The sequence below is a fragment of the Colias philodice genome, chromosome 17, assembly GCF_061535455.1.
Source record: "Colias philodice isolate Cphi_HAF_F1 chromosome 17, ilColPhil1 Martin Lab GWU primary, whole genome shotgun sequence".
In the NCBI taxonomy this organism is placed as follows: domain Eukaryota; kingdom Metazoa; phylum Arthropoda; class Insecta; order Lepidoptera; family Pieridae; genus Colias; species Colias philodice.
The window spans coordinates 7,309,398-7,325,434 of record NC_143102.1 but is presented as its reverse complement, the minus strand read 5'-3'; the positions used below and the strand labels follow the sequence as shown (position 1 = coordinate 7,325,434).

Here is a 16,037-nt window from a genome sequence, read left to right as displayed (position 1 = left end):
CTTATAATAATACAATAAACAATTACTCAATAAATCTGTCATCTATATATTTTATATTTATATCTATATACTATGTTCACATTACAATTTTTTATATTTTATATTTATACATATATACTATGTTCAGGGTACGATTTCTTATAGCAGTATTATTTCAAGCATGGAAAAGTGCTGCCAACTTATTTATAATCTTAAACTTAGATTCCACATTGGAAGTAATATTGCTTTACATCAGGGAACAGGGGTAGTTCATATTTAAAAGACTTAAAAAAGATTAACTCACCGCTCCCCAACTATCATCTCTCTTCTTACAGAACGTCATATGCCATCCTCTGTACAATGTCTTCTCAATTTGTTCGGTTAATAGCGGCTCGGACCAGGGCATTTCGTTCAAGTGCGCCATGAATGTTTTGTTGCGGAATTCTGGCGGCTCCTTTATTACTAGACCCTCTGTGGATGAATACTTTAGTTTAGTACATGAAAAATGTATGTGCATAATCTTTAACAGTGTTTACTAAAATTTTATAAACAAAGTCTGACGATATACAGAACTATATCGTTACATTTGACGTCTTTATCTAACATACTAGATTAAGTTAGATTTAAGTTAGAGTTAAATTAGATTAAGTTCCTAGTTAAGTTTTGTCAGAGCAATAAAAGTATGAATAAATACTAATAGCGAACGAAAGATAGTTCTAACGCGTACAATATCAAATTTAACCATTAATGGTATAGTATAAATATAATAGTATATACTCTTAAAGTAAATAAACATATTGCGTGTAAATAAAATTGGATTACTTGACCCGAATACAAGAAAATAACAAACAGGCCTTGAAAAGATGTTGATTCTATGTGATATTTACTTAGTTGTAAGATATTACTCACTCATTAAACCGACTCCTTGGTCATCTCCCTGCAGTGCACTTATATCGCCTTCGATTTCTTGTGGCAAGCCTTCCAAGTTCCTGTAACAAGATATGATGTTATTTTTTTGATTAACGAAATTTGCACTTGAATAATGACAGCCAATTTTTTTTTAACACCTAATTTTAAAAACCACTTCCCTCACCATATTTCCTCTAAATCTTAGATAATATTTGCACTATGAAGGCAAATGAATAACAACACAGGTACGTTATAATCCCCGAACGCATTTCTATCAGTGACTCATAAATAAATCTACATAAAACAATTTATATGCAACACACATGATGGTTGTTGGACATTATTTTTCCCAGACTCAAACAGGTAAAACCTAGTCTAAATGCCATTTTTTTGTGTGCAAATTTCGAATCACAATTACGTCATAAGCAAAAAACTTTTATTTTCCCATACGTCCATTCAATAAACAAGTTTAAAAGTGCGTATTAAAATCTGCAGACAAAAAACTTGATGGTTTACCTATACCTACTGCGCAAAATCATCTACCAATTTTGGTCTTGGAATATATGCTTCCAGATTAAAATAGAAGAATATATTTCTAAGATAATATAGATAAATAATTTGGAAAATCCAAAAGTGCACGCCTCATAATTTTTTTTTAATAAATATTTATTAATTATTATTTTTGTTTATTTAATAACAATTAAACCACATCGAATCAGACCCTGAAAAATGAAAGGGTTCTATTCCTGAGCATACTCAAGCGTAAGAGAAAAAAAAAGACTCGATTAGTAAAGTATTTCGGTCGCTATCGTGTTAACAAGAAAAAGGATCCGCACATACAGACACACGGACGTCCAAGACAGAACTTTTTTAAACTGTTTTTTAACTAGTTTAAATAACAAAAATGACATCAAAAATATCATGAACGTTAAAAATAGTGTTTTTTCTTAATATGTGTGTGTATGTATTATCTTACAAGTGCAATGTATGATACATAAAGACATTTTAAGTTTGAAAAATCAGATGTTTTGCGCGAAGTGACAGTAGTACCCACCTCAACGCTTCGCTTATGAGGCGTGCAATAAAATAACCTAATCGTATACATATTATTATGTATAATAAGAAAAAAATAAGCTTTTAGTCATAATGCTCCTAAATTTTCTCCCATATTAAAATTAAGACCGATAAGATTAAATCAAGATGAATAAAATAATCTATCCATAAAAAATAAGAATATTAATAAAATAAAATGAACATGTAAATAAAAACTTACCCAGAAGACAGGAATATTTTCTCGACTTGCATCATGCTGAGTCCATAAAATTCTTTAACTCCAAATGTTTCAAAGAACTCAACAACTGGGGTCATTGAGTAGCAGCCGGCTAGCTCCGTCCGAGGGTAGTATAGAATGAAGGATAGGCACATTTCCTGTAGTCAAAGAAATAATTTATAAAAATGCACTGGAATGAGGTCTTAAATACTGTAAATTCTAATAAAATTAAAAACATATTTTTCAATGCAAATATCAGTTCGGGATTAGTTTGTTCAACAAACCAATAAAAAACTATAAGTACAGCTTAATAGAATAGTAAGTATTATATGTACAGGGTGCCACTATTGGTATACTAAGCGCGAAGGGACTTGTAATTTTGCATACACTGATCACGTTAAAAATACTCAAACAACAAAATTATCTATTGAAAATCCATGTTTTCTTCTGTAGCTTCGCGCAGCCGGCAAATACCGCTTCGTTAATTTTGTCTATGAAAACATTTTGTCTATGAAAACATAATCTTAAACGATAGCTCACGTGCGGGTGGCAAAATGGGGCGTGTTGCTTGTTAGGGGTGTACACATAGAGTTTTAAGAATTCATCTATTTGAAAAAAATAGTGCGTCTGGAATTTTATAAGTATTTTTTACGAACTTAGCGTATGCAGAACTATAACCTCCTTTGAGCTTAGTATACCAACAGTGGGACACCCTGTATAGTAATATAGTTATTGAAAAAATATAAATCGAGATTAACTAAAAAGATCTATAATTTGTATTTAAATACATCTTAATATAAACCTCATTAAACGCAACTAATAAATATTATAATAACTAAAGATATAACATTATCTAATACAAATAATTAGCGTATAAACTGACCTGCGTAGCGGAATATCCACCAAGTATGGGCTTATCTCTGCTTGAACTATCGTAAGTGCATTCGGTTATAAGTGTATCACGCTTGAAGAACCGTCGCCCACCCGGAACGATCCGGGATTGTTGATAACGCGCGTCGTATACGTTTTCCTGAATAATACATGGAAAAACACATGTAAGGGTTTATTTTTATTTATAGGCTATAACCTGGATTGAGTATGGTAAAAAATTCTTAAAGTTATGAATCTTGATTGCTGAAGCCTGAATAACTGTTTTTACTTTTTTTTAAGTGAAACTTTTATTATATCGTCTCAAACTTTTTGGTCTGTGTATGCGCATGTCGTGTGACGGTCGGCTGCCGAGTAGGTATAAAGCAGTGTTCGGAACCGTACGATAATTATCGTACAAATACGATAATTTTGTGCCTAAGTTTCACTTTTACCGTGGTTTCATAAAACCACAAAACATTTTTTTTTTCTTTTTGGAGGGAAAGTCTGAATGTTATAAAAACTGTTTGCCCGCTAGATGGCGTTGTCAAATATCATGAAAAGGTAACTAAATAATAATTTCCTTTTGCAATAAGTGGATAAGTAAAGTATTATAATTTGCGATAAGTAAAGTATTATAATTTCTTATAAAATTATAATTTGTGATACTACTTCTTGTTATTTTCACAGAAGAACTTTTTCTTAAAACCGCCATCTAGCGACGGAATTAAGAATCATCCTAAAATTTTATAAAAGCGCCATCTAGATAAAACTTACGGTACTACAACAACGCGAAACATTACATGAAACCTAGACGCTTTATGTTAATATATGTCATAAACGCTAGATGGCGTTAAAATCAAAATTACCTCTGATATTTTAGGAAGTTCCTCGTTTCCTCTAATGTGCTTGAGGGTGATTTTCCTAGCGGTACCGTGAGCGTGCAGTAGAACTGACACAATATTGATTCCTTCTTCTGGCATTGTCTGTAAAACAAAGAATTATTTTTTATGGCCTTATTATATTTTATTTAATAAAAAATCGGGATCAAGTTTTGTGTCTCTACGTTCGATATAGAGAACATTGAAAAGATAGGTACGTGAAATTTAAGGTTACAGTTTAATAATTATAAAAAGTACTTTAATTTAAAAGCCCTTGACAACTATTTCCACTCAACCAAAACACATTTAGCAAAATTATTTTCCATTAAAACCGATGCTTTAAATCCATCACTCTCCGTGATTGATGTTTAAATCGTTTATAAATTCCAATGAGAGAATTTCCCGATTATTATACTTGGTATTAAATTTAATGGAATTAATTTACGGTTAAATTAAACAATTACAACAAGACGCTTTATAAATATGGACGAAATTGAAAATACTATACAAATTTCTTAGAATTTGGGAGCGCCGTTATATTACAGTGGGGTTTACAGAAAATAATCACGTGCAATACTAATACCGACACACCGATATCAGTATCGAGTAACGCGGCGTCGTGCATAATATCGGTATTAATATCGCGGTAATATCGGTGTCACACCGGTACGCAAGGTGTGTGTAGTGGAGGCGGAAACCGGAGTTATCTACTGCTGCTTTATAAGGGGATGCCGGAGTTGTCCAAAACTGTTATTTAAATTGAAATACTCACGCTATTAGTGCACTCCGGGCTGCATATACCCACGGTGCGGTATGCGCGCTGCTTCGGCGGTATCACGTGTAATACCGACACACCGATACCGGCACCGAGTAACGCGGCGTCGTGGTTGCGTAGTACCGGTGTGTAGTGGATGCGGATACCGGAGTTGTCCAATACTGCAAAAAATAAAGCTTATATAAGTTTTGCCTAAGCCCTATGTTATATTTATTATAAATTGTTATAAATTCCCCTCGAAACATCGACGAAATATTTTGTTAACTTTATTTAAACAATACTAAATAAACGTTAAAAAGTAGTGACTAGTGGTTAAGTTCACCCTTAAAGTAAACAAAGACCATGTCGCTTAGCTTACAACGTCATGTAATCAACTTAGTGCTTATGTCTTACGATAAGTACTACACAAAATTCTCAAACTTTGCAACCATATAAACATATAAACGAAACATAAATCCGAATAGCTCTCAGCGATACGAAACACATTGTAATTATCTGAAAAGTACTCAAAGTTTAAGGATAATTACTTACCCTCATGTAACGCCTGGTTATCATAATGAACCTCCAACATATAGTATGAGACGCCACCTCTCTCCCCTAGCGGAATCCCAACGTTTTCCGGCAAGAATTCACCTGCAAACAATCATGAACCTTATTAATAAGTAATACGATTGAATTTTAAATGATCTCGAAGGTCTAAGTAATGGATTGTTGTGGTTCTATTTAAGGAATTCAGTTTTCACATCTTGTCTTGAGGAAGATAAACTGTATTGCGGTTTATTTGTGCGATTTAATGAGGGCTGATTTTGTATGTACCTCATTGTTTGAATAATTACTTTAGTATTTAATCTCTTTGATATCTTTTATAAACTGATGAATAAGTATGTCTTGTGATGTTTTTTTGCAATGTCCATAACAACAATAATAAGAATATAATGGGAGTGCTTAAACTTACGAAGTGATATCGAATATATTTGTATATTAAATAATGATTGTTCAGATAAAAAACTGATTTGTTAGTTACTATTATGATAGCAAAACCTTTGAGAAGAGGTTTAAAAAATTGATATAGCTATTTTGAAACCACTTTTAAGTAAGTATGTATGTAAGTGCACACAATATACAAAAACCTTCGCATAAACTATTAATATATTTAAATTACCTTTAGAACCCATAGCCCACGCCGCGATGGGAGTCACACATGTCGCCAATTCACCAGGTCTACTGGGCCCAAAGAAGCCTTCACCCTCCGCCCATTCGCTCCACAGCCTTTTATCGTGGTCTTCAGCACATTCATACAACACCATATGATGTACTGGAGATAGGCTGTCCTTCTCTATAACTGGTTTGCCGTTCCTGATTGGTCGGCTGTCTATTAAGGGCTGGTAGCCGACTATGTGATGCTTCTTTGGCAGGTCTGGTGCTTTGAAGATCTTGCACCAGAAGAGGGTTGCCATGACGTGGGGGATTGTGAGCTGAAATTTGAAATAATGACTGTTGATAGAAGAATTAAAGTAGGGATGTTTGTATGAATTGTTATTAAGACGATACACAAAAAAAAATCTACTGCTTGGCGGGCGGAGTCTAATAGCTCGCTATCGCGAACGCGGGTGTGCGCGAAGTCATTCTTGCAAACTCGCCGCGCTGCCGCTGGCCGACTCGGGACAAACATGTATGGAGTCGTCATACAGTTATAATATTCTTATACATATATTTAATTGTTGATTTATTGGTTTTATTTTCTTGCTTATAAACAAATAATTTTCTTTTTAACAACTACTTAGACATTATTAATAATTATTATTATTTCGTAATGTTTACTTTATTACAAAATAATACAGGTTATAAATAATCTTTAAAATAACAAAAAATATTGTTACTCTGAAAAAATGAAATGGTACTCAATAACGCGGACTACTGAATGGATTTAGAAAGAATTTGATGCTGACGTAGATATTACGTCATGCCCAAAAATGAAAGGTAATATTTCTGAAAGAAGTTATAAACCCTAATTCTTCTCAGTCAAAGTCAAGAGTGGAAGATATCACTAATACAGTAAAACTGATGCGAAACTTTGGATGTTTTTTTGTATATTTTTTTGTTAGTTGTTACTTAATCACGTCAAGACTACATTACCAATTTTGATAAAATATAGCTAATTGCCTGGATTTACACATAGGATACTTTTTATCCAAACTGAACACTTCTGTGGGATAAGACAGGATTCACGATATAATCTAATTCCACGCGGGCAAAGCCGCGGTCGAAATGATATTTTTTAAATAAAAAAATTGTTTAAAAAAAACACAAAATATATTGACGCATGTATTTATTTTTTGCACTCTATTATAATTGTAATTATTCATTACAAATAATCAAAATAAAATAGCCAGAACAAAGTTAGGCCCTGGTAGGGTAGGTAGGCAGGTACAGCAATGTGAGACGAACACTGGCTTATTTATACCAATAATAATGTATTATAAACATTAAATTAAGTTTACTTTCTAACAACAAAAATACATAATATTAGCTAATGTGAAAGCGAATCAACCAATCATCCCACAAAAATGAAATGTCCACACAAATATTCATCCAAATCGGTTCATGTCATTAGGAGGAGTGACTGCAGCGCCATCTTCCGGGCCCAATTGTGTTTCCAGATCACCCAGGAACTCAATTTAATATACTTACACAAAATTTTTCGAAATGAAAACTCACATTACTATGTAAATATGAATATAAACCTGTTTTAGTACTAAGCAATTTCCCGCACAGGTGTAGTAAGTATAAATGAAATAAATATCAACATCACATTCTTTATACAACATATACTTATCTACCACCTTCTAAGAAATGTAATTCTTGAAATTATTTCGTATTTTTTTTAAATATAATACTACTCCAATGAGCTCCTGTTCCATATTATGTCCGCCATACTTCCACTAAGTTCACCATGATTTTTTATTTCTTTGCACTTTGTTGCTTTTTGCTAAAAATGGAATCATGCGATAAAACCAGTAGAGCTTTGATAACATACATTTTTGACTGAATAAAGGTATTTACGAAGGAGTGGATTCACATTGTGAACAATCAGTGGGTTTATTTTCCTTCTGGATTCCGGATTTCTGAACAGATTATTTATGCTATAAATGAAAAAATCTTACACATTCGTTATGTACTTAAAACAGGGGTACATATCAAACATCGTCTATAATACAATTATCATCAAATTTAAAATAAAACCAACTTAATTTGTTTGTTTCATTAATTTGTTCCAATTGTAAGCATTCTTTTTCCTCCAACCTTTATGTTTCTTCTTCTTATTTTCTTTATTGTCCCCATTTGTCTCATTTTGTCTTATCGTGTTGTCACCCTTTTTTACGATTGCGCGAGCGACACAAGTTCCCCGTGTGACGGCCGTAGCGGGAATGACTCGTGCAGCGATCGGGGTAGGAAGGTACAGGGCGGCTCTCGCTATATTGGCTGGTCGCGCGCTAATTTCAAGTATTTCTTGTTTATTTCAAAACCATCGCATATTTCAAAATTCTAACACGGTAGACGTATAGGTTGTATATTTTATAGTTAATATCCAAAAAGTCGTAACTTTACGTTTGTTATTTTGAAGATGCCAGAGATTAAAAAAAAATAACAATGATAACTTTGTATTTTTTTTCTATCGAGAAAATATCATGGAATCATGTTTCTAAAACGGTAGAAGTATTGTGTTACTATTGAACTTTCTTGTCAAGAATTTTCATCACGACAACTTTAATAATATAAAAATTACGAAGGTTTGAAAAGGGCCGTAAATGTTAGAAAAATTAATTCATCACCTTAAGTGCTGAAACACAGACCCTTGCATACATTTCGATTTACTGTATGTAATCATATGTGTGTAATGAATCATCTTCATAGCCAATAGTGAGACAAATTAAACTAAAAATAGTTATTCTGCGTTAAGTATATGTTTCCTAGTTAAATATTTGTAAGTACAAGATTCATAATAATTTTAAACATTGTACGACGAACGTATCAGCCATATGAATACACGGCTCGGTTTAAATATTTAAAATTAAATAAACAGACTGATTGAGTGAGGCATTTTTAAAATAAAAGTACACTTCAGACGGCACGATTTGAATACACGATAATTATTCCTATTAATTCATTTAAAATTTAAAACACACTCAATATTCCCACGAAATATATTGAATGAAAAATCGTGTTTTCGCTCAGACGATACCGTCGTTTTATAATATAATTAACTAGTTTTTAAATCATAAATTGAATAGTGTGCATTCATTGCCTTTTTTTCTATTAATTATTAATGAGAGGAAGTAATAAATATGCTAAATTAGCACGCAGGACGTGCTAGCTTTATCTTAGTATTCTTAACGTAATTATGTGAAAATACTAAATTGCCATGAATAAAGAACACGTTTGTCCTCATTATTCATTAATAATATGAATAAAATTAACAATTCTATTTATGTTGTTATACAAAAGGACGTTCATTCGAGCTTTATTTTCTTTGGTTGTATACCTACTAAAGACTAATTACTATTATTAGGAAGGAAAATAAAGGAAAATTCTAATTAATATAAGAAATGCAATGAATTTAAGTATAGACTATTATGTGATTTTATTAATCGTTCTCTACATAAACAGAATACCGTTGTAAAAATATGTTCTCGTTTATTTTGTATAAAACATATATTTTATATGATATATTTTAAGAAATAAATATTCATATAACTGAGTTTCGTGGGAACTCAAAACTGCTTCGGCAATGAATTTCATTTGAGAATATATTTTTATTTCAATTACAATACAATACAATAGATATGATATTTTAAGAATTATTGCTATTATGGGAGGTTAAATATTATATTGTATGTGTTTATTATCAATACAAAATAAATAATAATCTAAGTATCACAATTTTTTTTTACAGAAATTAAATTTAATTTCAACTAGTTTCAACATAATACTAATTTCAATAACTTACATTAGCAATCCTGACGTCCCAATGTTTAAGTGGTACGGTGTCTGGTTTGGACAGAGGCTGTAACAACCTGAGTGGTCTGGTGCCGCTATTCACATGTCTGGGGAGGTCCCCATCGGAGCCCTCAGGGCCTAGAGCCCAGAGGATCTGGGTTGTGTCTTCCTGTAAAGAAAACATATGATTAACTAGAGGTCCGCCCCGGCTTCGCCCGTGGTACATATTTCGCAATAAAAAGTAGCCTATGTCCTTTCTCGGGTATCAAAATATCTCCATACCAAATTTCATGCAAATTGATTCAGTAGTTTAGGCGTGATTGAGTAACAGACAGACAGACAGACAGAGTTACTTTCGCATTTATAATATTAGTATGGATTATGCGATTGGTATGGGTATTGATGGAAATTGGAATCACTACATAGTTATAGAATGAAGTCGCCGATATATCTGCAAGAGATGGAATTAATTAATTAATTCGCTTTTCTCTGTCTTTGTCTATGTATGTTTAGATCTTTAGATTTCGCAACGTCTTTTTGATGCAGTTTTTTAATAGATAGAGTCGTTCAAGAGATGTCTGTTGCTCTGTAACACAAAACTATTGAACTGAACTGAATTCGCATCGCATAATTACGTGATTTAATAACCTTTATTGTGGTGAAGTTAGTATGTAATTAAAAATTTCGCTTGCTATAGTGAGTGTCTTTTCATACTTATATATAGCTATATTATATATAGCTATATTATTATTTATCATTTATGGTAAAATAATGATTGATGTGGCTTCAGGTAGAATATTAATTCCAATGGAGAGGATTTTAAAATTTATTGTCGCTTAGTTGGTAGGTTCTGCGCAAATTGGCGCAATAAATTTGCGCGTAATTAACTCTATCTGGCTACTTGCACCTTGCAAATGGATTCTTTTGTATTTTAATTAAATGTAAAGGGTATGCTCAAATACACTAGTTTTTCAAAAAATATTTTGATATAGGTACCTACTATAATAATATAATATAGGTATACTTACAGGAATTAATCTTATTTGATTTTGAGACAGAAGAAAATTACATTTTGGGAATAATTCTTATTAAATTACTACAATTTGCATAGTGTTCTATAGTCATTGGTCATTGATGCAAGATAAAACATAACTAAAAGAGTACATGATCGTCATATCCTACTGTTGTTACGTTCGTGTTTCGCTTTCTTAAATCATTCATTCTCTTAATATTAATTTGTTGTTTACAAACAACGGAGGAACTCTCATATGATTAAAAATTTGGTAGCATACTTACACCAATAACAAAGTCCTGTCTATCACAAGTATCCAACTGTCTCCTGAACTCCAGGGTGGTGTGGGTGTCATTCTGGTAGCCAGATATCAGTTCGTAGTTCTGCACCTCGTCAGCTACAGCTCTGTCTTCGAAGGTGAGGCCGTGACAATCCTGGAATGGTTAATAAACATTGTTAAAACAATCTTATATTATTGATGTAAGATATTTTTACGAAAATTGAAGGGAAGGCACTGACTACTGTCTTTTGAGATATTATGTAGGTAATTAATCGAGTAATGTTTTAGTGAATGTTAAAGTTTTAAATGAACTTTTTTATGGATTATAAATATTTGAAGTTACTGCTAAACATTATTAAATTACGTTCACAATTAAATATCGGATCAGAATATAATAATTTGATATCCCCATAAAGTTTCGGGAACTGACAAAACAATCGTCTCTCATCAACTCTATAATTTAAACTACAACCTGTATTTAACAAGGGTTAGAAATTGATTTCATTTCAACATCATATCTACAAAGTAGGCACGGATATTTCAACTAGTTTCTAAACACAATCTAGGTAAATAAAAAAGTTACGGATGCGTGTCTGTGCAAAAAAGTATCATATTCATACCGGTATCAGAGGAAACAGACTGATATATTTACGAGTGTAAATTAAATGTTTTGGTCAAAACATTCATTTAGTTTATATCAGTTTCGTGTCTAAAAATTTATAATGTATTTTCAAAATGCAGATGTTTATTTTTTATATTATGGTTAAGTACCTATTATGCTTAATCGAAATTCATCTATCATATTTTTTTATATCACAGCCATAAGTGATTCACCTTTATCATTTCTAGTCAACGAGGAAGTTCTATACAACCCATTATTAAACCCACACTAATCTTACAATTTTTCTTGATCCTTTATAACAAAAACTGTTAAAGGAATGTGACCTTTATCACGTACATAAAAGCACCATGTTTGCGTAGCTGTAACGTCTATTTTTTCAAAGAAAACAGCTGATACGTTTTGAAAATAGTCAGGCAGATGTTATATAGGTGTGCAATAAAGATAAGTAATAATTCCACTATTTCTTGTTTTTTGTACAGCAGATGTCGCGGGCGCACGTGCCGCTCCGTATGTGCGAGCACCTGGCTTCGCTCGCAAGTCGCCATACAGTTTCATTTACCAAATGTCAATGTGCCTATGCCCTTTGTTTGAGATACCACCAACTTTACGATGTATAAAATATCATTTCGCGTTGAAGATTTTTATATAGCGCGAAATAAAAACGTCGAGTGGCAAGAATAAATTTGTAAGCCCCTTTTTGCGAGCGATAAAAATGTTATGATAAAATGGATGAAATATTTTCGCTATAAGCTCCGTTCGGCGATGCTTAATTTAGCAGCTGATAAAACTGCATTATTAGCTGTCAGAATGTCTGTCAAGATATCTTTCGGCACTTAAAGAATTAGGAACTACTTTTTGCAATTCGATACACTTCCTTTTTTAATTAAACACGTTTTAGTTTGAATAGCAACAAGGTATTTTTATTACTTATTTTGGCACGAGTATTCATTACCTACTATAAGTAATTAAGGTTGCATCACAGAATATATATATTATGCATAATAGAAATATTTAAAACAGAAGATTAAGTGTATAAACAAGAATCAAGAATTACTACAATAATACAATTAAAGCAATAATTAGCTCACACAAAGTAATTGAGGATATTATAAACTCTTGTGCATAATAATTTTTATTCAATTACATTATTATTGCACCAATTACGTATCTACAGAATACTTTAAGTGCTCATAAAACCGCATACAATTTCATTTATACACTGTCCTAAACAAGAAAGCAAGCTGCGGTTCACATCAAACTATCACTACATTTTTTTGCAAACCGGTTACTCAAAATCACAATTAAACCCAGGATGTTAATAAGAACAGCGCACCGTGGGAACAAAGCTTTCGTTAAATCGTATTCCAGTTTGGTGTATTTTTATAGGATTGATAAAAATCGTCGAGAATATTAAACACGATAGCGGAAGCCATGCAGAACGTTTTATTGGCACTAAATACAGATATGCATGCTTTGGGACACCTTTTATGATTAAAGTCGACTCGACTGCTTGTTGTATAAAATTTGTGCATTCAAATATATCGATATTTATTGATTGGTGGCTGCTATAGAACCTACTTATTTTATTAATATTGGGTATCAATGTCCTAGTCAGAATTTAAATTGCAAATACACATTAGCTTATGAAGAACGAGTATAGATTAAGTTGGAGGTGGATTTTGGCACCGATTAGCCTGGATGTAAAATGCATGAAAATTATTTTATGAAAGCTCGATAACGATTTTATTTAAATATCACTGTTTTTTCAGAAGGACGCCACACATATGATAAAAGAGATGGTATGTTGTTTTAACTAAGGCTCCCCTAAAGAGACGGAGGATAAAAACATATTTTCATAAAACGATACAAAAACATGCGAATATTTACAAAGTCTTTCTTACAATGGGATTCGGTGGCATGAAAGTAATGAGATAGGGAATTTTGCATTTTCTATTCTATTGGCTATAGCAAAGAGTTAAATATTTTTTGAAATAAACACCAATCGTTTCCTGGTAATGTTCACTCTTCGTCGTGTTCGTACATTATTATATTTTCATTTTCGCCTTAGAGGAACATTGATAAAATGCTGCTGATACCACAGATTCGGAGGGTGATTTATTGTAAACAAATTTAATAACTTCTCAGGATATTTAGGGGTTTTAGGAGGTACTAGGTATACTGACACATAGGTGCACAAATATGTAATAAATAAGAATGGATATTTTATAAAGGACATTTTCTAAGTTATATGAATAAACCAACTATCCATGAATCCAAGCCACTATGCACTGTTATCATAAATAATGTAAGGTAATCTGAATGTAGTAGGAATGTGAAAGTTAAAATGTAGGGTAACTTAGAAGAAACCTACCTACAAACTGTCCAAATCCGCGCATTATCTATTAAAGCACACAGGACCATCTATTTTATATCATACTCTACATCTCTATGGCTCAAACGGAACAACTTCTACGATCTCGGCAATCCTCCTACAATCGATTACCCATCTTGCCCATCTCTAAACCATGTCAGGTAAATTGTCTATGAACCTATTGCATAAGAGCGGTCCCATTGTGCAATTTTACACCAGTACTGACGGAAGCATTAAAATTCCTTCGTCGCACACAAAAGAATAAGTTTTGAGAAACGTTTGATGGTTGGCGCATGTGAATCAAGTTCACAATGGCATTGATGTCAATTGCGAATGCTAGGTGTTCTCGGTAGACGATATGTGACGGTATCGAGGTATTTCAAACTTCTACCTGAATTTCGATGAATGAATTGTATCTGTAATAATAAGGTGCTGGGTAAATCCGTGTGTGAATTTATTTGTGGGAATAAGCTATATCTTTTCTCTGTGGGAAGATGCTCAAAGCAATATCGTAATCGTAATCGATATGAAGCACTATAAAGCCAATATAAGAAATCTCCTCAATATATAAAAAATTAATCGTCATCTGTTGCAACCATATCTAATAAATCAAAACACACGCATTACAAAAGTACCTACTGTATAATATTTCAAGTAACTTTTTCTAATCCCACCAAGCATGCAATTAACTAAAACCGAAATCACGTAACCCATGGAATATGAGCTTTATCAGACCTTCGTAAAAGCACATTCCCAAATGTATTTATTAATGTTACATTAATATTATAATCTAACGTCAAAGCTTCGAATCGATTTGCATTTTTATCGAAACGCTAATGTAACTGCTTAATTTGCGACGGAACATTTTAAGCATGTTTCACGTTACATTTAATATCACATAAATAACAATTATGTATGGCCCAGGAGGGATACTTTTTACTCCATGTATGGGAATTAATCAACGTATAAAATTGATTAGCAATTCAATGAGAATACGGGATGTTGCCGTGTGAGCGTTAAATCATTAGTATTTCGGTACCAAATCCGTAAATCCTATCGGAGACATGTATTCATTTAAATTATGTAAATTCAATACACGGTTTACGTGTTTAGTTTTAAATATTAACATGGTTATCGTTTAAATTACATGTATTTATGAGTGATGGTAACTATGAATTAATGTGGGAACATTGCCATAAATTATTTGAAGTCACACAGTAGTCATTTAAATATCTTGACTGCTGTTTTTTATCCTTCCTAATTATCATCAATTTGTTCCGTGTAAACAATATTAATTAATCTTAATCCAGTGCCTACTTATACCCTTGAATAAGCATATAATTATAAGAAGCACAAAATGCACAGAACAAGCAAAATGGCGTTTTCTGATCAGTGAAAAATGCTTATTCATAGATATTATATAAATTAGCATAACGTTTGAGCTTTCATCTTTCTCTGTTTAAAATTAATGATATAATTTTTTATGTCAATCTTGGGTGTGTGTGCAATAAAGTATTTTCTACCTATCTAATATAAATTACAATACATGAAACAACATAACAAAATTGTCCCACTGTATTTGACGGTAGGTATTATGATAGCAAATACATTTTATATTCACATATAAACGAGGCGCAGGTGTCTGTCCCGCATGCACCTTGCATCCGAATTAAGTACAAAGTTCTTAACATTATGTAACAAACATTGTTTGATGGAATAATGAATGCCTACTTCTTTTGGGACAAGAGGTTAATACACGCACGATTAGTAGATATTAATATTGAATCTACAAAGCGGGATATTAAAATTTAAAGAAAAAATAATAATGAAAAACTATATTTTAAATATTATGAGCTCTGTGTTTATTATGGGAATTAGTTCAAATAATAATATGTACTATTGTTTCCTATATATTCTGACAATTCCATAGTGATTAAATTAATTAAGCTAAATAATTAAAAATATACACTGAAATTATAAAAAAGCGCAGAAAAAAATTGTATGATAAGTATGAGTGTACGTACATCGATTTTTGGTGAACGTAGTTATTTTCTTTTACATTTAATTACTTAC

The 16,037-nt window shown here is 32.2% G+C and overlaps 2 protein-coding genes and 1 long non-coding RNA gene across 4 annotated transcripts in view; all 3 read right to left on the bottom strand.

Annotated features, from left to right (window-relative positions):
• LOC149481158 (uncharacterized) overlaps positions 1–16,037 on the bottom strand; it is a 273,145-nt gene that overhangs the window by 138,345 nt on the left and 118,763 nt on the right. The gene's annotated exons all lie outside the window — the stretch shown is intronic.
• LOC149481159 (MOXD1 homolog 1-like) overlaps positions 1–16,037 on the bottom strand; it is a 76,062-nt gene that overhangs the window by 2,736 nt on the left and 57,289 nt on the right. The window contains exons 3-12 of the mRNA XM_089705562.1: positions 10,976–11,125; positions 9,690–9,848; positions 5,844–6,156; positions 5,213–5,314; positions 4,679–4,842; positions 3,895–4,011; positions 3,042–3,188; positions 2,162–2,316; positions 889–968; positions 284–450 (exon numbers count right to left, since the gene is read on the bottom strand). Coding sequence (XP_089561688.1) covers positions 284–450; positions 889–968; positions 2,162–2,316; positions 3,042–3,188; positions 3,895–4,011; positions 4,679–4,842; positions 5,213–5,314; positions 5,844–6,156; positions 9,690–9,848; positions 10,976–11,125 — 1,554 coding nt within the window. The remainder of the gene's footprint in view (positions 1–283; positions 451–888; positions 969–2,161; positions 2,317–3,041; positions 3,189–3,894; positions 4,012–4,678; positions 4,843–5,212; positions 5,315–5,843; positions 6,157–9,689; positions 9,849–10,975; positions 11,126–16,037) is intronic.
• On the bottom strand, positions 6,996–7,806 carry LOC149481161 (uncharacterized). Its single transcript, XR_016316906.1, has 2 exons — positions 7,745–7,806; positions 6,996–7,670 (listed from the first exon to the last, which is right to left on the bottom strand). It is a non-coding gene; the product is annotated as an uncharacterized LOC149481161 (long non-coding RNA).